The sequence below is a fragment of the Callorhinus ursinus genome, unplaced genomic scaffold (genome assembly GCF_003265705.2).
Source record: "Callorhinus ursinus isolate GAN/ISIS: 27379988/994484 unplaced genomic scaffold, GSC_fseal_2.0 scaffold55, whole genome shotgun sequence".
In the NCBI taxonomy this organism is placed as follows: domain Eukaryota; kingdom Metazoa; phylum Chordata; class Mammalia; order Carnivora; family Otariidae; genus Callorhinus; species Callorhinus ursinus.
This window is the reverse complement of record NW_027397117.1, coordinates 842,894-865,797: the sequence shown is the minus strand read 5'-3', so window position 1 is coordinate 865,797 and position 22,904 is coordinate 842,894. Positions and strand designations below refer to the sequence as shown.

General features: G+C 56.6%; 3 protein-coding genes across 7 annotated transcripts; 2 read left to right on the top strand and 1 right to left on the bottom strand.

Annotated features, from left to right (window-relative positions):
• Window positions 1-2,668: 2,668 nt before the first annotated feature.
• ACHE (acetylcholinesterase (Yt blood group)) lies at window positions 2,669-8,765 on the top strand. 2 transcript variants are annotated; one of them, XM_025864708.2, is made up of 5 exons: window positions 2,669-2,782; window positions 4,383-5,463; window positions 5,827-6,311; window positions 7,077-7,246; window positions 8,121-8,764. In XM_025864708.2, exons 2-5 carry the CDS (start codon window positions 4,405-4,407, stop codon window positions 8,240-8,242), a joined length of 1,836 nt encoding a protein of 611 aa, XP_025720493.1. In that variant the 5' UTR covers window positions 2,669-2,782; window positions 4,383-4,404; the 3' UTR covers window positions 8,243-8,764. The 2 variants fall into 2 exon arrangements, with proteins under 2 accessions (XP_025720493.1, XP_073740378.1); XM_073884277.1 differs by having other exon boundaries at window positions 2,712-2,782; window positions 4,380-5,463; window positions 8,121-8,765.
• Window positions 8,766-8,968: 203 nt separating this feature from the next.
• On the top strand, window positions 8,969-9,642 carry UFSP1 (UFM1 specific peptidase 1). Its single transcript, XM_025864711.2, has one exon. The coding sequence runs from the start codon at window positions 9,099-9,101 to the stop codon at window positions 9,525-9,527; it is 429 nt and encodes a 142-aa protein (XP_025720496.1). The 5' UTR covers window positions 8,969-9,098; the 3' UTR covers window positions 9,528-9,642.
• A 52-nt stretch (window positions 9,643-9,694) lies between these two features.
• SRRT (serrate, RNA effector molecule) lies at window positions 9,695-22,449 on the bottom strand. Of its 4 annotated transcripts, none has more exons than XM_073884275.1 (20): window positions 22,142-22,449; window positions 21,737-21,876; window positions 17,120-17,248; window positions 16,719-16,865; window positions 16,269-16,457; window positions 14,255-14,424; window positions 13,945-14,129; window positions 13,647-13,745; window positions 13,445-13,562; window positions 13,148-13,302; window positions 12,739-12,800; window positions 12,548-12,626; window positions 12,105-12,293; window positions 11,606-11,779; window positions 11,360-11,513; window positions 10,864-11,057; window positions 10,542-10,698; window positions 10,233-10,334; window positions 9,989-10,115; window positions 9,695-9,888 (listed from the first exon to the last, which is right to left on the bottom strand). In XM_073884275.1, exons 2-20 carry the CDS (start codon window positions 21,856-21,858, stop codon window positions 9,813-9,815), a joined length of 2,628 nt encoding a protein of 875 aa, XP_073740376.1. In that variant the 5' UTR covers window positions 21,859-21,876; window positions 22,142-22,449; the 3' UTR covers window positions 9,695-9,812. The 4 variants fall into 4 exon arrangements, with proteins under 4 accessions (XP_073740376.1, XP_073740377.1, XP_073740375.1 ...); XM_073884276.1 differs by having other exon boundaries at window positions 10,233-10,322; XM_073884274.1 differs by having other exon boundaries at window positions 13,148-13,305; window positions 22,142-22,447.
• Window positions 22,450-22,904: the final 455 nt, after the last annotated feature.

Below are 22,904 nucleotides of genomic sequence, written 5' to 3'. Positions count from 1 at the left end.
GCATCTCTTCCTGCCCCAGATTCTCAAGCATCCTCAGATGCCCCTTCCCCCTCCCTCTCCTGCTGGCTGAACTTCCATTGCCCACCCCCTCCCCTGGAAAGAATAAAGCTCTGACTGCTCAGAACACTGCACGACCTGTTTTGCCCTTACCTCCCATGGATACCCCACAGGTACTGCCCCATTGATGCCATGCCCAAGCAGGCGGGAACTACCTTTGTCCTTGCTCTCAACTCCAGCCCCTGCAGACACATCCGAGCACCTTTTCCCTTGGCAAAATCCGTTTACTCCCACCCAGCTGAATATAGGGTCTTTTTCCCTGGGAGATTCCAGCCCATTCTGGATGCCCTGTCCTTGACTCAAAGGCGGGTCCAGTCTGAGGTCAGCATTGACCTCTCCAAGGAGGTCTCTGCTGGGCCAGCTCCTACAGCATGCCTTGTCCTTTCACCTTCTAAGCCATGTAAGGTATCACTAGTTCATAACTACCTGGGCTATAAGCTGTCTCTATCCTCCCTAGGAGCTCATGATTTAAAGTCAGGTGAGGGGGCGCCTGGGTGGCTCAGTCGTGAAGCGTCTGCCTTCGGCTCAGGTCATGCTCCCAGGGTCCTGGGATAGAGCCCTGCATCGGGCGCCCTGCTCAGCAGGAAGCCTGCTTCTCCCTCTCCCACTCCCTCTGCTTGTGTTTCCTCTCTCGCTGTGTCTCTCTCTGTCAAATAAATAAATAAAATCTTAAAAAAAAAAAAAAAGTCAGGTGAGGCACCCGCGTGGTACAGCCCATTCTGGAAAGTGACAAGGAGACAAGCCCCCATCACTACCAGGGTCTTTTACGGGCCCCAAATCCCTACCGCTTCAGGCCTGGAGCAGGCCTCTGCTCATTCACTCACAGTTTGTTTTCATCATTCTAATAATTCATAATGACCACCCTCAGAAACCTGCCTCAGGTCCTTCTCTCCCGCAGTAACACCAACTGTCCATTTTTCTGTCCCCTACCCAAACCCACAAGCCTTATGCCTGCTCTTGAGGGAGTGGTACTGGGGAAGTGGTCTGACCAGTGGGGAGCTCTCAACCAGTGGGGCCAGGACGCTGAAAGGAGGATGCAGAAAACCTCGGTGTTCACGCGGGGTATTTGGGGTGCCTGAAGAGCGAAGGGCGGAAAGTGGAAATGGTGAGAACAGACTGTGTGAGGTTAATCCCAGCACGCCCAAACCCCGTACCAGTCTCCGAGGCCCGAAGCGGCTCCCTTCGGCGCCATCTGGCGGCCGTCGCGCGCGAGCGGAGAGGGGACGCAGCGCGGGTCCCCGGGCCTGCGGGGGCCGGTTCCCGCGGGGCGTATGGGCTGGGGGGCGCCCAGCTTGGAGAGCCGGGACCGCGCGGCCCGGGGCGGGGAACGTCTCTGGATTTGGACGGACCCTATGAACCCCACCAGGCCCCGAGAAGACCCGGGGACGCCGGCCCCCAACCACCGTACACCCGGGGCCGCAGGCCGGGTCGCCGCGGGGCGCTGGGCGCCCGAGTCAACGTGCGCGCGCCCGCACGCCCCACGCACGCCCCACGCAGCATCCCGCACCGCCGCGTGCGCGCACGCACACCCCGACGCTTGCCCGCGCCGGCCGGTCTCCCACGCAGCGAGCGGGCCGTGGGCGCCGGAGCCCACTGTTCGGGCGTGGAAGGCCTTTCCGAGGGGCGCACTCCTGCGGCCACACCGATGCACGCTTTTTCCACCCTCACCTCGGGCGTGGGGACGCGGCCGCACTGTTCCTATGGGTGATCCCCTGGAGGGGGGGGTCGTGGGGGCCCGTGCGGCCCAGGCCCCTCAGAGCAGCCTGGGGGCTGCCGGGCCAGGCCGCTCCCACCTGCCGGCCGCGGCGGCCAATGAAAGCCTGGTCTGGTGATGTCATGCCCCGACCGGACCCTGGTGACGAAAGTCCCAGGTCACCCGTCAGGGAACCAGTGCAAACCCACCCGCGGGGGTTCCGGAAGTTTCCACTGCGGCAGCGGAGTGCGGCCTCGCCCCGCAGCCTTGCGCGTGCCACCACGTTTTGCCTTCTGGGGTGTCCCCGAGTCACCTCTCCCTTGCCCCGGGGGTCTTCTTCGTGGGCCCCCCCTTCATTTCCACTCGTGATCTCATGTTCTCACCTTCATTCCCACAGGTGTGCCCTCATCCCCCAGGAGTGTCCCACGTCACCTTTTCTCCGCCAGTACCACCCGGACCCCTAAGGGGGTCCTCAGCCACACTTTCACGTGCCAGTCCTCCCATGCCACCCCTGCTGTGTCCTGGCCAAGGATGTTCATTTATTCGGCCCACAGTCCTGACTGAGGCTGTCAGTGTGTCCGAGTGTGTGTCCGTCCGTCTGTGAATGTCGGTCACCGTTTGTCTGGAGCTGTCACTGCCTGCGACTGTCCGTCTGCGTCTGTCTCCGCGGCTTCTGTCTGTCACTGTGGATGTCTGCCTGCTCCGCCGCTGCGGGTCTTTCGGTCGTGTCACCATGTGTCTGTCCGTCTGTCGGCGTCTGTCACTGGAGTCCGTCCGGGCCCCGGGGGTCTCTGGGTCTCGGCTCCGAGGGAGGAAGAGGGAGGGGAGGTGGCAGCCGGGGGAGGCGGGGAGGGGCGGGGGCGGAGACAGTGGGCGGGGGCGGGGGCGGGCGGGGGCGCCGTGCGGCCCGGAGGGGGTGTGTGCGGGGGGCCGGAGGCGGCGGCTGTCAGAGTCGGCTCAGCCTGCGCCGGGGAACATCGGCCGCCTCCAGCTCCCGGTGCGGCCCGGCCCGGCCCGGCTCGGCCGCCTCAGGTGAGTCTCCCGCCCCGGCCGGGACCCTCCCCCGGCCCGCGGCCCATTCCGCGTCCGGGAAAATGTGCGCTCCGGGAGGGATCCGGGCCCCCAAACGGGACGCCCACCGCGCCCCCGGGCCTGCCCAGCGACGCCCCCCGCCGCCCCACACTCATCCTTAACTCTTCCCTCGCCGCCGCATACTTACTGTCGTCCGCGCGGGAGCCGGCACCCCGCAGGGCCGGCCGCCTCTTCTGTTCTCGAATTCCTGTGGGGACCCCCGAACGCCCCTTCCCCCGCCTGCCCCCAAGTGTGGGGCCACTGGAAGACGCCCCCTGCTTGGGGCGGAACCCGAGCTGCGCAGGTTGCTGGCGCCGGGCTGACTCCCCCCCCCCCAGATCCCGCAATCCCGGCGCCCCTGCGCAGCGCCCAGCCGAAGCCCCCTCCGAGGCCCAGGCGTCCCCCTCCCACGGGGACTCCGTCTCTATTTTGGGGAAAGGGGAGGCTCAGCGGAAGCCCCGAGTTATAATTAGCCCCACTCGGGTTTCCTAGTTAATCCCCCGCACCACCACCACCACCCCAACCTCAGGGCGGCGGGGGTTGGCTGGGTGAGAGGTGACCGCCGCGGGAGGGGGGAGTTCCGACCCGGGGAATTTTGATCCCTTGGCTGGAGATGCCGGAACCACAGCAGCTGCTGCCCCAAAATAGCGCCCTCGCCCCTGCAGCCGGGGATCTCCGGAGCTCCGAGAACACAGGCGTCCCGGTTCGCCCTTCAGACCCCTCCGCAATGCCCGCGAGCCTCCAGACCCCCGCCCCAAGTTCCCGGCTCCCGGACTCGGGGCGGGGAGTGCCGTCCTTTTCTCGGTCTCTACTGCCCCCCACTGGCGGCAGCGTTCCCCGCAGCATCGGACGGATGGGGGACTCGAGTCCTGGGGGACCCGGGCTGGCGAGCCTGATCTCTGAGGCTAGGCGAGGCGAGTGCGCAGCTGACCGGCACCCGCGGGTACCAGCGCCCCGTGCCAGACAGTGGACGAGGAGGGGCAGGGTGGGGCAGGGTGTGGAGTAAGCAGGATTTGGGGTGCCCCGAGACCTGTAGCTCCCACAACCCTTGAACGCCCAACCCACCCCCCAGGGCCCCCGACCCTGGCCAACTCAGGACAGGCTGCGCCTTCACGCCACCCCAAGCTTCCCCAGGGGCGCCTCCCGTCAGTGAGGGCCCCGCCCCTGTCGGATGGCCTGTGTGTGGATTGCGGCCTCTGGTGCGGGTGCCCGCACTGCTCGGGCTGGGCCCAACCCAGTACACCCAGCTAGGGGAAGGAGGTGAGGGTGCTGGGCGCTCTGTGGGGCAGGGGAAGGGATTGCCTGGCAGGCCTCATCTCTGTTCCTTCCGTCCGTCTGTCTGGGTGTTGTGTAGTGTGCCTGATCTCTGTCCCCTCTTGCTTCTCCCTGTCTGCCTGTGTCCTTGTCTGTGCCTGTCTCCCTCCCTCCATTTCTCTCCTCTCTACCAACCTGCCCCACCTCCTCTGCAGCTCAGTGATAACCCCTGGGCAAGAGTGTTACCTAATCTCCTCCCTCCTGGCAGCCTCAGGCCTTCACCCTCTGCCTTTCTTTCTCCCAGCAGACGCCTGCCTGCCCTGGCAGTCATGAGGCCCCCCTGGTGTCCCCTGCACACGCCCTCCCTGGCTTCCCCAATCCTTCTCCTCTTCCTCTTCCTCCTGGGAGGAGGGGCAGAGGCTGAGGACCCAGAGCTGCTGGTGACTGTGCGTGGGGGCCGGCTGCGGGGCATTCGCCTAATGGCCCCTGGGGGCCCTGTCTCCGCTTTCCTGGGCATCCCCTTCGCAGAGCCACCTGTGGGCCCCCGTCGCTTTCTGCCACCGGAGCCCAAGCGGCCCTGGCCAGGGGTGCTGGACGCCACAGCCTTCCAAAGTGTCTGCTACCAATATGTGGACACCTTGTACCCCGGCTTTGAGGGCACCGAGATGTGGAACCCGAACCGAGAGCTGAGTGAGGACTGCCTCTACCTCAATGTGTGGACACCATACCCCCGGCCTGCGTCCCCCACCCCTGTCCTCGTCTGGATCTACGGGGGTGGCTTCTACAGTGGGGCCTCCTCCCTGGACGTGTATGACGGCCGCTTCCTGGCCCAGGCTGAGGGGACCGTGCTGGTGTCCATGAACTACCGGGTAGGAGCCTTTGGCTTCTTGGCCCTGCCAGGGAGCCGGGAGGCCCCAGGCAACGTGGGTCTACTGGATCAGAGGCTGGCACTACAGTGGGTGCAGGAGAATGTGGCAACCTTTGGGGGCGACCCAATGTCAGTGACTCTGTTTGGGGAAAGTGCCGGTGCTGCCTCAGTGGGCATGCACCTGCTGTCCCCCCCCAGCCGGGGCCTGTTCCACAGGGCTGTGCTGCAGAGCGGCGCACCCAACGGCCCCTGGGCCACAGTGGGTGTGGGAGAGGCCCGCCGCAGGGCCACACTGCTGGCCCGCCTCATAGGCTGTCCCCCGGGGGGTGCTGGTGGCAATGACACAGAGCTGGTCGCCTGCCTGAGGACACGGCCAGCTCAGGACCTGGTGGACCACGAGTGGCATGTGCTGCCTCAGGAAAGTGTCTTCCGCTTCTCTTTTGTGCCTGTGGTGGATGGAGACTTCCTCAGTGACACACCCGAGGCCCTCATCAATGCCGGAGACTTCCACGGTCTGCAGGTGACTAGTGGCTAGAAGGGGTGGAGCTGGTTCCTCTAGGCCTGTTCTCCTGCCCGCCCCACCCCCCACCCCCGGGGACCCAGGCATGAAGGCTCCTCAAGATCCAACTCCCAAAGGCCTGGGCTTCTGGCCCCAGGGCTGCCCCCTCCTCCCTGAGAGCTCAGATCCCAGGGTGGTCAATGGGGCAGAGAGAAAAGGAAACATGGGTACATTTTCTCTTTCTCTCTGTCCCTTCCCCAACCTCATACTCTCTTCCTCCATGGTTCTGGGGTCTATAACTATTGATCTCTCTGGCTCTTTGTCCATCTGTTTCTGTCTGCCTGTCTGTCTGTACCCCCCCATCCCTCCATCCTGTCCCCCCAGGTGCTGGTGGGTGTGGTGAAGGATGAGGGCTCCTATTTTCTGGTTTACGGGGCCCCAGGCTTCAGCAAAGACAACGAATCTCTCATCAGCCGGGCCCAGTTCTTGGCCGGGGTGCGGGTCGGGGTCCCCCAGGCGAGTGACCTAGCTGCCGAGGCTGTGGTCCTGCATTACACAGACTGGCTGCACCCTGAGGACCCGGCACGCCTGAGAGAGGCCATGAGTGATGTCGTGGGCGACCACAACGTCGTGTGCCCCGTGGCCCAGCTGGCTGGGCGACTGGCTGCCCAGGGTGCTCGGGTCTATGCCTACATCTTTGAACACCGCGCATCTACGCTCTCCTGGCCCCTCTGGATGGGGGTGCCCCATGGCTACGAGATCGAGTTCATCTTTGGGCTCCCTCTGGAACCCTCGCTAAACTATACCGCCGAGGAGAGAACCTTTGCCCAGCGACTGATGAGATACTGGGCCAACTTCGCCCGCACAGGGTCAGCAGTACTGAGGGGAGGAGGGCCTCCAGGAGCCAGAGAAGCAGGAGCAGGGGACAGAGAGAGAGGAAGACTAACAGACAGAAAGGGCCGGAGAGGGAGGGAAAAGTTCACAAAAGGAAGGAGACAAAGACGGAGACAGAATGACAAAGGAGACTGGAGAGGAAAACAGGATGGCAGGTCCTGAAGAATCGGGGACCAAGGGGGAGGGAAGCGAAGAGCAGCAGAGAGACAGGGAGACAAAGGAATTACCATAGTACTTAGGAGCTTGAACTGGAGAGAGCTGGATTCAATTGGGCCAGTGGTGATTTTATTAGCTGTGACATGTGCACATGCATATGTACTCACACACCAGTTTACCTGTCCGAAGAAGGGGACCCTAAATCCGACATCACATGGGTGTTGTCAAAAGCAAAAACAAGGTATTTGTAGAGCTAGGACTGAGCCTGCTTGCATAGTGAGGGCTCATAAATCGTAGGGATGTATTAAATGGGAGAAACAAAGACAAAGGTGGAGCAGTAAAGCCGAGGGAAAGGCAGAAAGAGGGAGGGCAGGAGGAAGGGGATGGCTCCAGATGATGGGGGATCCGGGAGACCAGAAAGAGGGGTTAAAGAGGTGGTGGGAAGGAGGGAATGTGTTCTCCAGGGAGCCGAAGAGCGCACGGGTCGGAAGCAGCCTTCCTCCTGCTCTCCATCTCCGGTCCACAGTCCCAAGGGCGGGCGGGGCAGGCTTGCCTGAGGCTGAGCCTTCCCTTTCCTTCCGAAGGGACCCCAATGACCCCCGGGACCCCAAAGTCCCGCAGTGGCCACCGTACACGGCGGGAGCGCAGCAGTACGTGAGCCTGAACCTGCGGCCGCTGGAGGTGCGGCGGGGGCTGCGCGCCCAGGCCTGCGCCTTCTGGAACCGCTTCCTACCCAAATTGCTCAGCGCCACCGGTATGCAGGGGCCAGCGGGCAGGGGCTGGGCGGAGGAGGGCAGAAAAGGGGCGCGAAGAGAGAGAGGGGAGTGGAAGCCGGCCGGGTGTAACCCCTCTCTTCTCCACCCCCCCCCAGCCTCGAAGGCTCCCAGCACCTGCTCAGGCCCCGCCCACGGGGAGGCCGCCCAGAGGCCCAGGCCCGGCCTTCCCCTGCCCCTTCTTCTCCTCCTCTTCCTCCACCTCGCCGGCTCCTGCGGCTCTGACCACGGCCACTTACCCCTCCGGCCTCAGGGGGCCCCCCTCCTCTAATGAGTGGTCGGACAGTGGGGAAGGGCCCCACTCAGGGATCTCCGACCCAGCGCACCCTCCCTTCTCAAACCGAGAGACTCAAACTGGCCAGGGCTGGGAGGGGATGGTGACCTATGACCCGTCTCAGGGATCCACACGCCTTTGTTGTTTAAATGGAAATGAAAAAGCCAATTTTCTTTTTTTATAAAATTATTTGGAGCCGGAGCCTGGTGTTGGGGGGAGAGGGAAGGCCGGGAGCTAGATAGCACCCCCTAGTGGGGCTGTAACAGTCAACATTTCTGTCTCTTCTCTTTTCCCCACCAACCCACGGGTCCTCCCTCTTCTGATCCTTTCTGTCCCCCTGTCTAACGGTCATTTTCTCCTCCCCCCACCCCTTCCTTCCCGCCATCCTTCTCCGGCCCCGCCTCCACTCTCATCCTTCCTCTGGTCTTCCGTCTTTCGCATATTCTTCTGATCCTCTTTCCACCGTCCTGCGTGCCCTCCTGCATTCTTGTATCCTCCTGCACTCACGCCCCCCACCATATACGTTCCCTGACCTTCCCCTTGTCCTCCTCCAACCCACTTGCCGGGCGCCCTGGCCGCAGACACGCTGGACGAGGCGGAGCGCCAGTGGAAGGCCGAGTTCCACCGCTGGAGCTCCTACATGGTGCACTGGAAGAACCAGTTTGACCATTACAGCAAGCAGGATCGCTGCTCAGACCTGTGACCCAGACGGGACCCCCACGTCTCCCCGCCCTGCTCACCCCGCCCGGCCCCCTAGCTGTATATACTTATCTAAGGGCTGGGGTATAACACGGAGGAGCCCTAGACCGTGCCCACCCAACTCCCCCCCGACTATCCCCGGAGGCTCCCCGTCCTCTGCATGTCTCGGGCCGAGCCCCTCCCCCGCGGTGCCTTCGCCCCTCTGGGCTGCCAATAAACTGTTACAGCTACAGCAGTGTGCGCGACTAGGGAGCGGGCCTCAAACACCGGGGCTGAGTAGACAGAGGGGCGGGTACGAGAGCCCTCCGAAGTTGCGGATCTCAGTAGCCGGGCGGAGCGTGCCTGTGCCCGCCCCGCCCCGCCCCGCCCCGCCGCCTCACGAGGCGGGGCTCGCGCCTGCGCAGTAGCGACGGCAGCCCGGCGCTGCATTGTGGGAGCTCCACGGGTGGCGCCTTCCCAGCGGCTACGGCTCGCCCTCAGCGGCTGCCGGGGACCAGCGAGAGAAGCTCCCCGGAGCCCGCCCGTCGGTTCTGCCTGCGGCTAGCTCAAGACCCGGGACCGAGAGGAAACGCTGGAGCCGGAGTTCCGTCCGCCCCGCCAGGACGCGTCTGCCCGGCCCCCCGCCGCCCGCCCTGGAGCTGCTGAAGGACGTCCACCTGGGCCTGGCCCCGCCCGGCCGCGGCCCCGCTCGCCTGGCCCTCCTCTCGGGCCACTACCTTTACTATCACTACGGCTGCGACGGCCTGGACGACCGGGGCTGGGGCTGCGGCTACCGCACTCTGCAGACGCTGTGCTCGTGGCCAGAGGGCCGGCCCGCGGGCGTGCCCGGGCTGGCCGCCGTGCAGGCGGCCCTGGAGGACATGGGCGACAAGCCCCCCGGGTTCCGGGGCTCCCGGAGCTGGATCGGTTGTGTAGAAGCCAGTCTGTGCCTCGACCACTTCGGAGGGCCCCAGGGGCGCCTGTGTCACGTACCCCGTGGAGCAGGGCTTCAGGGGGAACTGGAGAGGCTTTACTCCCACTTCGCAGGGGGCGGGGGGCCTGTAATGGTTGGGGGGGATGCAGATGCCCAGTCCAAGGCCTTGCTGGGAGTCTGCCTGGGTCCAGGCACAGAGGCCTATGTTCTGGTACTGGACCCTCACTTCTGGGGCGCTCCGAAAAATCCCAGGGAACTACAGGCAGCTGGGTGGGTAGGGTGGAGAGACGTACGCACAGCCTTTGACCGCAACTCCTTCTACAACCTGTGCTTGACCAGCTGCAACTCCCAGAAGCAGCAACACGCCCTGGGCTGAGGCTCAGGTCCCAGAATGGAGACTTGTCTCTGGCCCCAAACACACCTAAACCCTTTATTCCAAGGCAAAAGCTGCCTGGGCCTTTGGAGTCAATAAATTGGTGAGGCTCAGCTAATTATGGCCCCAGCCAATCTTTGGGAGAATGTGGGGAGGCACATGATAATCAATCACTATGGAAGTGCTTTTATTGGCAGTAGGGTTAAACGTACAAAAAAACAATTCTCAGCTGGATGGGACGAGGCAGTCAATTATAGACCATACCAGGAGTGAGGAAAAGTAGATGGCTCAGAAGAAGTCCACATCATCTGGAGCATCCAGGTCACGGTATTCCACAATGGCCCGTGGGTCTCCTCGGACCATCCTGTGAGAGATGGAAGATACGGTAAGATGGGAAGACAGCTGAGGGCCCCTGAAAGGGAGCTTGGAAACGGCAAGCTTGGGAAGTCTCAGCTCATTCTCACCTGTTCCGAGGCTTCCCAGGATAACCTCCTTGGCCTCGGAAGGCATCATAGTTCCCTCGGCCAGCACCATAGGGGGCATGAGGGTATGGAGGCCCTCCCGTGGGGACTGCAGGGCGGACAGCACCAGCTACACAAGAGATCAGTGCTCAGTTGAAAACCTGTGACCTCAACTACACCTTGGTTAAGCTTCCTTTCTCCCAGCCCTCACAGCCACTAAACCCTTTCAAGCTCCCCCTATACTTACCTCCATAACCCAAGATGGGGGGCCGGGGCTGACCATAGGGCATCAGGCCCTGGGGAGTCTGGTGCGGGTAGGGGAGTCCCGGGGTCAGGCCTGGGGGGAGTACAACATGGACAGGAACATGAATTACTGCGGGGAGGGGGGGGGCGGGGGAGGGGAGGACGACAGGATGGGGAATGACGACTGGCTTTTAGGAATACTGCCTGAGAGTGGGATAGAAAGTTTTCAGAGGATGACAGGATGAGAGAACCAGGAATCCCTGAATAGTCAAGGGAGAGGGAATGTGGCAGACTCTCTCAGATCGTATCTTACTCTGGGCAGGGCCAGGTGGCTGAGCTGGCTTGATCTCTGGCAGAGCTGGGCGCTTGGCATCTGTGAGAAAGTTGTTAAAAAATGCCACCTCCTTCTTCACTTCCTCAATCTTCTCTGCATGCTTGTTGAAGATATGTTTGCGTACAAACTCAGGGCCCTGGGTAAAGAAAGAGAGGGTCAGAACACAGCAAGCAATGTGGAAGGATAATCAACCTCCCCGCCCACCAATTCCAGAGCCAATTCCTCCCCAGGCCGGAGGAGGCTTCCTGGATCAACCCCCTCGGCCCACAGTTCTAACACACAACTCTCTAACATCCCAGACCTTGAATTTCTTGCCACTGAGAGGGCATAGCCACTTATCCTTGCCCAGTTCCTGGGTGTTAGAGGTGACAAACTTTTCCACTTCCTGCTCAGGGTCTTTGCGACCCATCTTCTGAGCCTCTTCCTCGGAAAGAGATTCCCGTACACTCAGCAGCGGAGTCAGCTTCTCCTCAAATGTCTTCTGCCACTCTAGCACTGTGGTTTGGGAACAGACAGCGGGCTGAAGAAGGGAGCCAGAAGCAAGGAATAAAAAGGAAGGGATAAGGGCGCCTGGCTGGCTCAGAGCATGTGACTCTTGATCTCAGGGTCCTGATTCTGAGCCCTACTTTGGGCATAAAGATTATTTAAAAATAAAATATTTAAAGAAAAAAAGAAAAAGGAGAGGGTAACAGGAAAGTGTGGGAAGGCACTGCTACCAGAACAGATCTAAGACCAGAGGCAGCTGAGGAGAAAGGGAAACCAAAGGGGAATCGGGAGTGGGGAAGCTGGGAGCCCACCTTCTCCATGACTGATGCGGTTGGGTGGCATGGGCCCCCGAACATGGATAATGCCACAGCGGTTGGGCATTTCATCCTCATTGGGGTACTCGCAAGTGTTATAATAATCCAGGGAATGCACAATGCGCAAATAGAGGAGGAGTTTGTCCAAAACCTGAGGGAAATGAAAATCTTTGAGTTCACCATACTTTTCTTGCCCCTTTGCTGCCCCAAGCTAGGACCTTGTCCGCCTGCCCTTGCTGGCACCTTGATCAGTTTTTCATCCCGCTCCACGTTGATCTCTGCAGGGTTCCCTTCCTTAGGGGGCTCCTCAGGGGGAGCGCCCCCACTGCTCCCCAGCAGCTCCTCCTCCTCTGCACTCACTTCCTCAATCAGATAGTCAGTGATATTCTTCAAGATTGGATTCTGGGAGGGCAGACTCTGGTAGGGAGGAAAAAGAAGGGCAAGTGAGATGACAAGAGAAAACTCTGAGGTAGGTAGTCCCGGAAGCTCCTCATCTGAAGCAGAAAGGAATCCAGGGTTCACGTGGCCTGTTACCACTGCTTCACTCTTTGTCTTTTTCTTATTCTATCCTAGCCAATACATCATCACTAATGCCAGTCTATTCTATCGGAAAAGCTGGAGGTGCTGCCCAGATAGAGAGGATAGGAACAAGGGGTCAATGCTACAGACAAGACCAGAGGTGCCCACAGCAGTCGACATGGTATCGGCTGCTTTTGGAAAAGTTCCACAGGGAGTCACTGACTGTTGGCAGAGGCGGTGTCCCAGGCTCAGAGGCCCAGAGCTGGGTCCTGTCATCCAGCGTATGGATCAGCTTGGCGGCCAGCTTGATGTCATTGCGCACTATCTGCTTGTGCTGGGTAATGCCATTGATGTTGCGGACTCGGCGGGTCAGGTCTCTGTTCACACCAGGGCTCAGCTCACACTCCCGGAGCTAGAGGGAACGAACACAAAGCTCACCAACACTTGCCCAAGAAGCAGCAGCTCCAGGGACTGGCCTTACTGACAGGACCAGCAACTGGACCGTGAGCTCCCTGAGAACAGGGATCAGGAGGGTCTTATTCATGGGCCCCGGTATATACTTAATGTGAGCAGACCGAATGGATGGATAAGGGGCAGAACAAGTGAATCAAAAGAACAAAGGAATCCGGTTTTGTGTAGCACAGAGAGCCCACTCCCAGCACTTACCCGGATATTCTGCAGGTTCCAACAGATCTCTTTGATGTTAACACTGCGGTCAAAGGTCACCCAGCCACGACGGAAAAACCTACAGAAGAAAAGATCAGCATAACCCTGGGGTGGAAGGGATACCGGCCATTTGCCTCCCCCTGTACCATATTTCCAGGGTTTCCAGGGTCACTCTTCTCTCCATTCCTCACCTCCTCTCAGGCTGGGGCTCTGACAGTGCCACACGCATGAAGCCTGGGTATCTTTTACAAAGCTGGAAAAACAAGAACAGAAACCCCACTGAGCAATTCAACGTTTCACTTCTTCCTCCAATCCCCATGTCCTCAGAACCCTAGGAACTGCCTTTGAATCTTTACTCAAGTAAGGAAAAACCAATAAAGGGCGTAAGAATAAGAGCACTTAAAAGCAAATGGTGCGATTGGAGCCAGCCCACAAAAGGCATGGGCCCATGGGAAGGGGTTTCCCTGTTCGAGAAGGAGGAGTATATGTTAGAAGCAGAGTCACATTATCCCCTCCCCGCCTCACCAGCTCCCCCTCCCTGCCACCAAAGATGGAGCCTGGGTGCCATTCCTGCCCCCAACACCACTTTCCCCCACTCACAGAAATGATCTCTGCCCGAGAGATGTTGGGTGCAATGTTGCGCATGAAGAGGGAGCAAGTCTTATGGAGGGGCCGAGGTTTACATTCCAACCCAGGAGTGTCCTTAGGCTTCTCCCTTTCTTCTTCTTTGGGCTTCTCCTTTTCCTTGAGTGCCTCTTCTATGCAGAAAGTGGTGGGAGTTCGTGATTTTTTATTGTTGATTTTGGAGGGGAAGACAGAGAAGCAGTCACAGTCCCAACCTCCCCTACCCCTATTCAGTGGGAAGAGAATGGACTAGAAGCAGAAAATAAAACCTACCAGCCTCCTCCTTCTCTTCCTCAGCTTGGCCGCTCTCCGACTCCGATTCCGACTCGGACACACTGCCTTCGTCAAAGCTGTCATCACCACTGTGCTTTCTATTCCGCTTCTTGCTACTCTGTGAGAGCCACAGCAAGAGGAAGCGAGTCAGATAAGCAGGCCACTGGACTGGACACTGATCCCCTGGCAAGAGATACCCTACCTTTTTGGCATCTTTCTCAGAGTCGTCTTTCTTCTCTTCCTTGTCCCCATCGCCCTCAGACTTCTTAGTTTTGTCATCGTTAGAACTGTCGTTTTCGGCCTGCAGGCACAGACGATCCCCTTCAACCTTTATCAGAGGGCCCGGCCCCTCCCTGGCCCCCCACCTCTCCTGGACCCAGCACACAACCCTCCAGCCCCGCCCTGACCACTGAAGCTGCTCCCTCCTCCTCCCCAGGGGCTCACAGGCAGCAGCCAGCGGGCAGCACCCCCCCCACCGCCGCCAAGCCCAACACTCTGACCTGTTTGCCATCTTCTTTCTTGTCATCCTTATCATTGGCCTTGCGCTCCCCATCCCCCAGGCCTGGTCCAGCCCGGCCCTCGTCTTTCTTGCTGGGTTCCCCAGGCTTTCCGGCCTGCTCCTCCTCCTCCTCCTGCTCCAGGATGCGCAGATCGTTCTCTGTCCCTCCTTCCATCTTAATCACAGCTACCAACAGACGGGACAGAGGTCACAATGGCCCTGGCCTTCACCATCTGGCTTATCAACTGACATCTATTTCCCAACCAAGACCTTGGTCACCAGACACCCTCTTCCCCTCCCAAACCACACACCTGCATCCAGCATCTTGACGATGGCATCAGCTTTGTCTATGTCCAGGAGAAGATTATCAAACCAGCCACTCTCCATGAGGGACAGGAATACCCTCAGTCGGTTTTGCAGGGCCCCCCGGGCCTCCTGCCGCCGCTTCCCCACCTCATCTGGGTGGTACTTAGACCGAAACCTGGGAAGGAAGTGGGGAGGGAAGAGACAAAATAGTCACTGGACGCCAGGGCCGGGACATGGGGAGGGGCCCAGGCAAGTCCTCTCACACCCACAATAAACCATGAAAGCAGAAAGACTGGGGAGAGGGGTGCACCAGAACCACCCAATACCCCCAAAAGGAACCAGAGGTTATGCTCTGAGAAGATCTGGGGGAAAGCCAGGAACTAAGAGCTCTGGATTTGGGAAAAGCAATGACTACAGGGGGAGGCCAGGGTTAGAGAGGCAGCATGATGGCCCTGAGTCTCTGGGAAACACTAACTTAAAAAAGTGTAGTCTCCCAAAGCTTCCAAAAGAAGGCTAAGGAAATAGCAGGCCCCAAAGAACCTCCCTCTCCTTGCCAACCCCGAACTAGTCATTAAAAGGACTGTTCCCACCAACTCCCTCCATCCCTAGGTGGAAGACAGAGGGAAACCTGAAATGCACCAGATAGGAAAAGCCAAAAAAGGCAGAAAAGCTTTCTCCCCACTTGGGAAGAAAAGCAGATGGTGGAGGGACAGGGAAAGACCAAAGGGAGAAAGTGAAGTGCCCTTATAACCTCAGGTACTGCCCACAGGGAGAGAGAGAGAGAGAGAGAGAGAGGGGGGGGGGGAGGGGGGGGGGGGGGGGCATGGAAAGAAAAAATTAAAAAAAGGACTTGGGGGGGGGGGGGGGGAACAGAAGAAATAAGGTGTATGAGAAAAGCAGAAAGGGAAAGTGTGAGAAAGTCCCAGAAATCGAAAACAAAGGGAATAACTAAAGACCAGAGAAACGGGGGGGAAAAAAAAAAACCAAACAGAGCAAACAAGTGGTTAGGCAAGGAGCAAGGACAGGGACCGAGAATGAAAAGTACATGAGAGAATGAGACCAAGACACGGATAAAGAAGGAAGAAACGACGACAGACAAAACAGAACCACAAGTTGAGCGTGAGAGGAAAGGAAAGCCGCAGGCATCACCTCCAGGATCTTTACCTTGGCCGCTTGGTCAAACAGAGCTCAAGATTTAACTAGCCGCGCCCAGGGCCCATGCTGGCAGGTGGGCCACCGGCTGGCTCCTGGCTGGGGCGTCCCGGCCCAGATGCCCCACCCCCGCGGGACTCCGCGGTGGGGGCCCTGACTGACTAGCTGCCTGAGCAATCACATTCAGCTAAACCGCTGCATTGTGCACAGCGGTGCCCTGCCTGTCTGCCTGGCCGGGGCAGCGCAGCTCAGCCCAGGGGGCTCATGTATGGGCTGGGTATGGTGGGGGTGGAGGTGGGTTTGCTCCGAGCTCCGTCGATGAGCGGGTGTAGTTCCCAGTTCTGGCTCTTTTCAGGGAGGAGGAGCAGAAAGAGGATGAGGAGGAGGAGGAGCAGGAAGGGGGGAAAAGATGGTTGATTAAAATTAAAACATCCACAAAAGGAAAAAAATTAAAATTCTTTTTCTGTCAAACGACCCTGAGATCTTTTTCTTGTCTGGATTCACTCGTTGCTTTTGGGAGAACACCACAGCCACACAGGGTCCCGGCGATCAGGGACGACAATGACCCAATACCAGCAAGTGGGAAGCAGTCTGTCTGCTGCCCCAAGGGAACAGGTGGCTCTGGCCAGCTGCCTGGAGGTGTCCCACTCACTGAGGACAGAGGGGAAGCGAGGTGGGGTGGGAGGCCGTGGCAGACGCTGAAGTGAGGAGGAGAACCCATCAGCCAATGCTGTTGTGCTTCCCATCCCCCACCCCCAGGAAGTTCTGGATCGGGGAAAACGGGAAGAGGACAGGGCTGCAGGCTCCACTGGCGGGGCCAGGGGAAACATGCTAGGGAACAGAGAGCAGGGAAACAGGGGCACTCACCACTCCTCATCTTTATGAGCCAAAAAGAAATCTTGCATCTGCTGCCTTCGAAAATCCAGCTTATAGTCATTATAGCGCTTCACAGCCTCTGTCTCATCCACAGAGTCATCCAATGACAGGAGAAACTCCTTGAAGGTTTTCATCACCGGTGGCGGCACACCCAAGTCAATCTCTGCGATGCTGCCCAGCCTGGGGGGGGCCCGGTCAGGAAGTCTTGGTTGTGGGGGGAAGAGGGTGGGGGGGATGGGGGGGGCCAAGGTAGCCAGCTGCCCCCTTCCTTTGCCCACCATGGACACCACCCCAGGCACCAACTGCTACCAACCCCCACAGGCACTCCTCTCTGTACCTAACCCACTTCCTGACTCCAGCCACGGTCTTTGGCAACCCCAATCCATCCCCCAAACCTAACAGCTCCCTTTCCCCAAGAACCCCAGAACCCCAGGTCTTTACCTGGCCTGGATAGGCAGAACATGGTGCTGCATGATGTGGACGTCTGGGTGGCCCCAGGGCTGAGGGGGGCCATAAGTAGGGCCCCCACCCCCCCCAGCATAGGGCATCTCATAGCCACTGTGGTATGGGTCAGAGCTGTGCTCATCCCTGAGGGTGGGGGACACAAAAGTCAGACAGAGAAGAGAATCATGTCTCCAGAGGACGAAGGAGGATGGGACAGAGGAAGGGGCATATGGAATGTGGTCTCTCACCCAAGGGTTTAAGGGGATAAAAAAAAGATGGGTTTATAACAAGTCTGAGAGAAGGAAGTGACAAAGTCCTCAGCAAAAGTGAAGAACACAGCCGAGGCCAGGTGGAATTGAGGCTAAGGAGAGAAGCCAGAGAAACTGTTGCCACCTCACCAGTCTCGCCTCATGCGCTTCTGTGGGGGGCTGAGCTCGTGGCGGGGAGGAGAGAAGCGCTCTCGCCGATTCCGGTCATAGTCCCGATATTCACCCCGACTGCGGCGCTCCCGGCCACGGTCCCACTCTCTGGCGATAAGAATGAGTAACAGTAATGGGACACAGCCGGGCATGCTCCTAGACAGGCCCTTCCTATCCTGAGACACCAGACTAAAAGCCTACAATTATAAAATTATTCTCTAAATAGAAAAAGACTTTGCCTATTGCCATCACTTCAGCCATCACCCTCAAGCAGATGGCTCTCCAACTGTTCCTCCAGACCAGCATTAACAATCCCCGACTAGATGGCCATGGCCACCTCAAATTTGACATGTCAGAACTGAGCTGTTATTTCTACCACTTCAAGACCATGCTTGCTTCCCTTCTCCTGTTTCCCCGAGAGCGGGGATATCAACCATCAGCAGGTATCCAACTTATCAAGTGTCACCCTCACTGCTCACTCGAGCTACTGGCTTGCTAATCCTCTGCCTCAGAGCCTATCAAAGCTGCCTCTTCCTTGCCCCTGTCCGTGTGCCCTGACCCTGATCATTTCCCCTGTAACGGCAGCATCCGGTGTACCGATCTCTGGTCCCGCCCACTTCTCTCCTGTCAAAGTGATCTTTCTCAAACACAAATGCGACCATGCCATGCCCTTCCTTACTAAATACCAGTACACAACACTGTTCAAAACCTTGGTTCCTGCTGTCATTCCAGTCTCTCCACCAGTTACCAGCCACCTCCATCCCAACCTTAACCAAGTAACAACATCCTTTGCTCTATCTAGCCCAGTGGTTTTCAAACTTTCAGTCTTGGGACCGCCACCCCCACCTCACACTCTAAAATTACTGCAGGGCGCCTCGGTGGCTCAGTTAAGCATCTGCCTTCAGCTCAGGTCATGATCCCAGGGTGCTGGGATCTGGCTCCCTGTTCAGTGGGGAGTCTGCTTCTTCCTCTGTGTCCCACCCCCCTCCCCGCTCATTCGCAAACATGCAAGTGCGTATGCTCTCTCAAATAAGATCTTCAAAATAAGTGAATTTTTTAAAAAATAAATAAAATTATAGCAGATTAAAGAGTTTTTGCTTATGTGGATGACATCAATACTTACTATACTCAAAACAGAAACAATATCTATTAATTTTGATACATAAACATAACTTGCATTTTTATGAAAAATAGCTATTTTTGGGCACCTGGGTGGCTCAGTTGGCTCAGCGACTGCCTTTGGCTCAGGTCATGATCCTGGAGTCCCAAGATCGAGTCCCCGCATCAGGCTCCCTGCTCAGCCGGGAGTCTGCTTCTCCCTCTGACCCTGCCCCCTTTCATTCTCTCTCTCAAATAAATAAATAAAATCTTAAAAAAAAAAAAAACAGCTATTTTCAAAAAAAAATCTTTAATGAGAAAAGTGTCACTGGGGTGCCTGGGTGGTTCAGTTGGTTAAGCGTCTGCCTTCGGTTCAGGTCATGATCTCAGGGTCCTGGGATCAAGCCCCACATCAGGCTCCCTGCTCAGTGGGGAAACCTGCTTCTCCCTCTGCCTGCCACTCCCCCTGCTTGTGCGCATGCTCTGTCTCTGACAAATAAATAAATAAAATCTTTAAAAAAAAAAAAAAAAAATGTCTTTTTTTTTGCATGTAACAAATCTTTTTTTTTTTTTTAAGATTTTTATTTATTTGACTGAGAGAGACACAGGGAGAGAGAGAACACAAGCAAGGAGAGTGGGAGAGGGAGAAGCAGGCTTTCCGCTGAGCAGGGAGCCCGATGTGGGGCTTGATCCCAGGACCCTGGGATCATGACCCAAGCCAAAGGCTTGGTCTAACGACTGCACTACCTAGGTGCCCCTAACAAATCTTTTCAAGGCCTGGCTAATCCAGACAGCTAGAGTCTAATATTTATTTATTTTTTACTTTTATTTTTTTGAGAGAGAAAGTGCACACGAGGTGTGGGGCGGGGGGGGGGGACGAGCAGAGAGAGAGGGAGAAGCAGACTCCCAACTGAGCAGGGAGCCTGGCAGGGCCAGATCCCAGCACCCCGGGATCATGACCTGAGATGAAGACAGACACTTAACTGACTGAGCCACCCAGGCACCGCCTCATATTTACTGCTACATTCAATCTGTTGTATATGTTGTTTGGTTGAAAAATATGAAGAAAATCTAGCCTCACAGATACGTAGTTGGAAAAGGAAATACTTTAATAAGTAGTCTTTTCAGGTAACTGGGGATATTCTTTGATACTACCCAAAACTTGACAAGAGAGAGTGTCTTAAAGCTAAGTTGCAGCATTGAATCTGAAACTGTATTAATGAACATTTTATACTCTGCTACATTTAAATCCATTGTTCTACCTCAATCTGAGTGGATCTTGACATATCTCATTATACAATATCAAAATATCACATTCATTAGCATCACTACCTATCTCGTCAGAGAAATCTTAAATGGGAAACTGTCAAACTCACACTAGTAGTACAAGTTTTCCAAAATTTTAGTTTTTACTAGAAAGTTCCACTTCCTCACTAGCAACAAAGCTAACAATTTTCCTTGATGTAATAGATTCTTAGTCTGTTTTCAAGACAGTATCAAATACCCAAGTAGGATTAACTACCGTTTGACAATCTTTCATTCAGGTAAAAATGGCATCCCACCAAAAAAACAAACAAACAAACAAACAAACAAAAACAACCCTGTTAGCTCAACTCAAAATTCAATCCCACACTCTTAAGATAACCACTATACTGGGGCGCCTGGGTGGCTCAGTCGGTTAAGTGACTGCCTTCGGCTCAGGTCATGATCCCAGGGTCCTGGGATCGAGCCCCGCATCGGGCTCCCTGCTTGGTGGGAAGCCTGTTTCTCCCTCTCCCACTCCCCCTGCTTGTGTTCCCTCTCTCGCTGTCTCTCTGTCAAATAAATAAATAAAATCTTAAAAAACAAAAAAAGATAACCACTGTACTCCTATATGCAATATAAGTGCTTTATGCATACTTCCCACTCATCATGCCTATTACAAAGATGTATAGACAAGAATCCAACTTAATAAAATTTCAAAAATTTTGCTGCTTCATTAAGGACATTAAGTGAAACTGGCTTTTTTTTTTAAACTAGTTGGTGCCACTGCCTTGATTTGCCCTAAGACACCAGCAGTTTTCCCACCAATGCTATAGCACCAACAATGCAAACATCAATACAGTGAAAAGGACAATCCTACCTTAAAGTTGCTATAAAAATACTTCTAACACCACAGATCCCTAGATCCCTAGGGTGTGCGGACCACACTCTGAGAACCACTACTTTATTACTGTTTTTTTAGAGGAGGGGAGGGGCAGCGGAAGAGGGAGAGAGAATCTTAAGCAGGCTCCATGTCCAGCAAGGAGCCCAGTGCAGGACAGATCTCGACACCGTGAGATCATGACCTGAGCTGAAATCAATAGTCTGACGCTTAACCAACTGAGCCACCCAGGCACCCCTGAGAACCACTACTTAAAAAAAAAAAAAAAAAAACTAGAATATGGGCTCTTTTCTACATACAATTTTATGTCCCCAAGTCCAAACTGTTGACTCCACCTGTGCCTCAGGAATTCCCATTCATCTTTCCAAGTCCTGCTATGTGTCACTTTCCTGTGCTTCTCTCCAACATTATCACCTCCACCACTACTACCCTACCTTAGATCTGCTCCTTCAACACTTCACCATCTTTATGATGATTTCTCATATATACTCACCCAAGGCCATTTTGTCCTCCACTCCAAGCCCCAGACTATAAATTACTTAATCACAGTAACTACTTCTTACCCATTTCCAGAATTCAGAACACCTTTGGTTTTCTTTTCTTACAAAACACTAACGGAAAAAAGCGCCATATGGTCTCCCCACTGAAGAAATACACTGACTACAGACTAATGGCTTTACTTAAGCTCATTTTTCAAAATAACAGTGAATGAATAAATGCTATTACAGTAAGTCACCTCAAACACCCTCCCATAATGTTTTGTGATGTCCTTTAGATTTAAAAAAATCATTTCTCTTGATTAGTTTATTGGAAACACATATTTCTCTCAATGGAAACACCTTAATGATATTTAACTCAAGGACATCCCAAAATGCTAATGACTAGCTGAGTCAAACCTAATCAATTAACCTAACCCTCACTGTCCAAAGAACTCTTTCTGATTTTAGGGAAGACAACTACAAGAAATTTAACCATATTCTCCTAGGGAACAGGTCTGGTCTGACAAGCTCTCCAGTTGACTCAATTCTAAAACATTACTTTCTGTGAATCAAATTTTTCAGGAGTAACTTATAACAATAAAACTCATGCATCTTAAGGTACGTGCATAAATATTACGTCTTCCTACTCAAACTCTCTTAGGTCTATTGCTTTGACCATGTGGACATGTCAAAAACCGAGCCATAGCGGAAAAAAAATCTCTGGCCAACAGCGAATAGGTTTCCCGACCAGAAACGGTCAAGTATAAGCGACTTCCTGTGGTTCACCCTATAAAACTAATAAATAAAAGCAATGCAATGAGGGCGGAGTGCCACAGAATGAGGCAGGGGGACAAAAATGAGGAAAAGAAGTCTTACCGGTCATTCCAATCGTCCCCTCGACGTCTTTCATCTCTTTCCCGGGAACGGTCATAGTCGCTGCGCTCCCTTCTGAACTTGTCCCTGCGCCTTCGGTCATACTCGTCATCGCTGTCACCCATGGCGCGGTCTGAGGGGGCCTGGAGCCCGGACAGGGGTGGTCAGGGTGCAAAACAACGACGAGGGGAGGAAAGGCTCCAGAGCTGCCCCGGAGCAGCACGCCCGCCTCCCTCCGCAAAGGCCAGCCTTCCGCTGTCCCCGCCATCCTAAGCCCTCTCCCCGCGCAGGTGGACGGCTCCTACACTCTACGGGCCCCAGTGGGTCTCCCTGCCCATGGCCGCCGGCCGCCCGAACCCGCTCCCGCCCACCGCAGCCCCGGCTCTCCAGGCCCCGCCCCTCCCCCACCTGGGAGCGGTCGCGGCCGTTAGCCTCGCGCTCCGGCGGGCTAGTTTTCCGGGAGACCTGGGCCCGCCTCTTGCTTCGGGCGCGCGACGAGGACGACGCGGACGATGAGAAGGAGACGCGGGGCTCTAAGCGAGGGGGCCAAGGAGACGAAGAGAAAGTGGGACAGCCGGGAATGGGCGGTCGGCGCGCGCCCCTCGCGCTGCGCCTGCGTCACCGACGGAACGGGGCCCCGGCCACAAAGTACTCCCCCGCGGCCTTAACTGGAACTTAAAGCACAGAGACAGAGGCTGGGAGCCCCCGGGGATGATGGGAAGGGGCGGGAACCCGGAAGTCTCGCGCGCTTTCCGGGACGAGAACTGCACGGACGAGGGGAATTACGGGAGCCGAGGTGGCCCGAGCCAGGCCTCGGGAGGGTGGTAGGGCCCTCTGGGCTTGAAGGAGAGTTTCGTCTGGCTGAGGTCGAAGGTCGCGGCCCCTCGGATGTGTCCGGGGCCTGAACCAGTTCGTGTCCAGTTGTTGACCCCCAACCACCCTGCTCGGGGAGCCTCCTGCCCTCATCCAGGGCTGTTTTCCCTTTCTGGCGCAGGGCACGGAGTTGGGGAATGCAGGCCTTTAGCAGGATAGAGCAACCATTTTAAAGTATCTCCCACCATTTTGTGCTGCCCCAGAGAGCCAGGCTTTATTGCCGCCTCAGTATTTACCACCTGCAAACCCGTTACTGCTGTCCTTCAACAGAGGCGCCCCGTCTTGTAGGCGAAACCGG

Excerpts from the sequence above, each read along its gene's own strand:
- UFSP1 (XM_025864711.2), top strand. The coding sequence starts at position 9,099 with ATGGGCGACAAGCCCCCCGGGTTCCGGGGCTCCCGGAGCTGGATCGGT.
- ACHE (XM_073884277.1), top strand. The coding sequence starts at position 4,405 with ATGAGGCCCCCCTGGTGTCCCCTGCACACGCCCTCCCTGGCTTCCCCA. Across the intron at positions 5,464-5,826 it reads GAGACTTCCACGGTCTGCAG|GTGCTGGTGGGTGTGGTGAA; the intron begins GTGACTAGTGGC and ends CTGTCCCCCCAG. Across the intron at positions 6,312-7,076 it reads GCCAACTTCGCCCGCACAGG|GGACCCCAATGACCCCCGGG; the intron begins GTCAGCAGTACT and ends TTCCTTCCGAAG.
- SRRT (XM_073884274.1), bottom strand. The coding sequence starts at position 21,858 with ATGGGTGACAGCGATGACGAGTATGACCGAAGGCGCAGGGACAAGTTC. Across the intron at positions 16,458-16,718 it reads GTTCTGCCTATCCAGGCCAG|GCTGGGCAGCATCGCAGAGA; the intron begins GTAAAGACCTGG and ends GGCCCCCCCCAG. Across the intron at positions 13,746-13,944 it reads AGAAAGAAGATGGCAAACAG|GCCGAAAACGACAGTTCTAA; the intron begins GTCAGAGTGTTG and ends CTGTGCCTGCAG.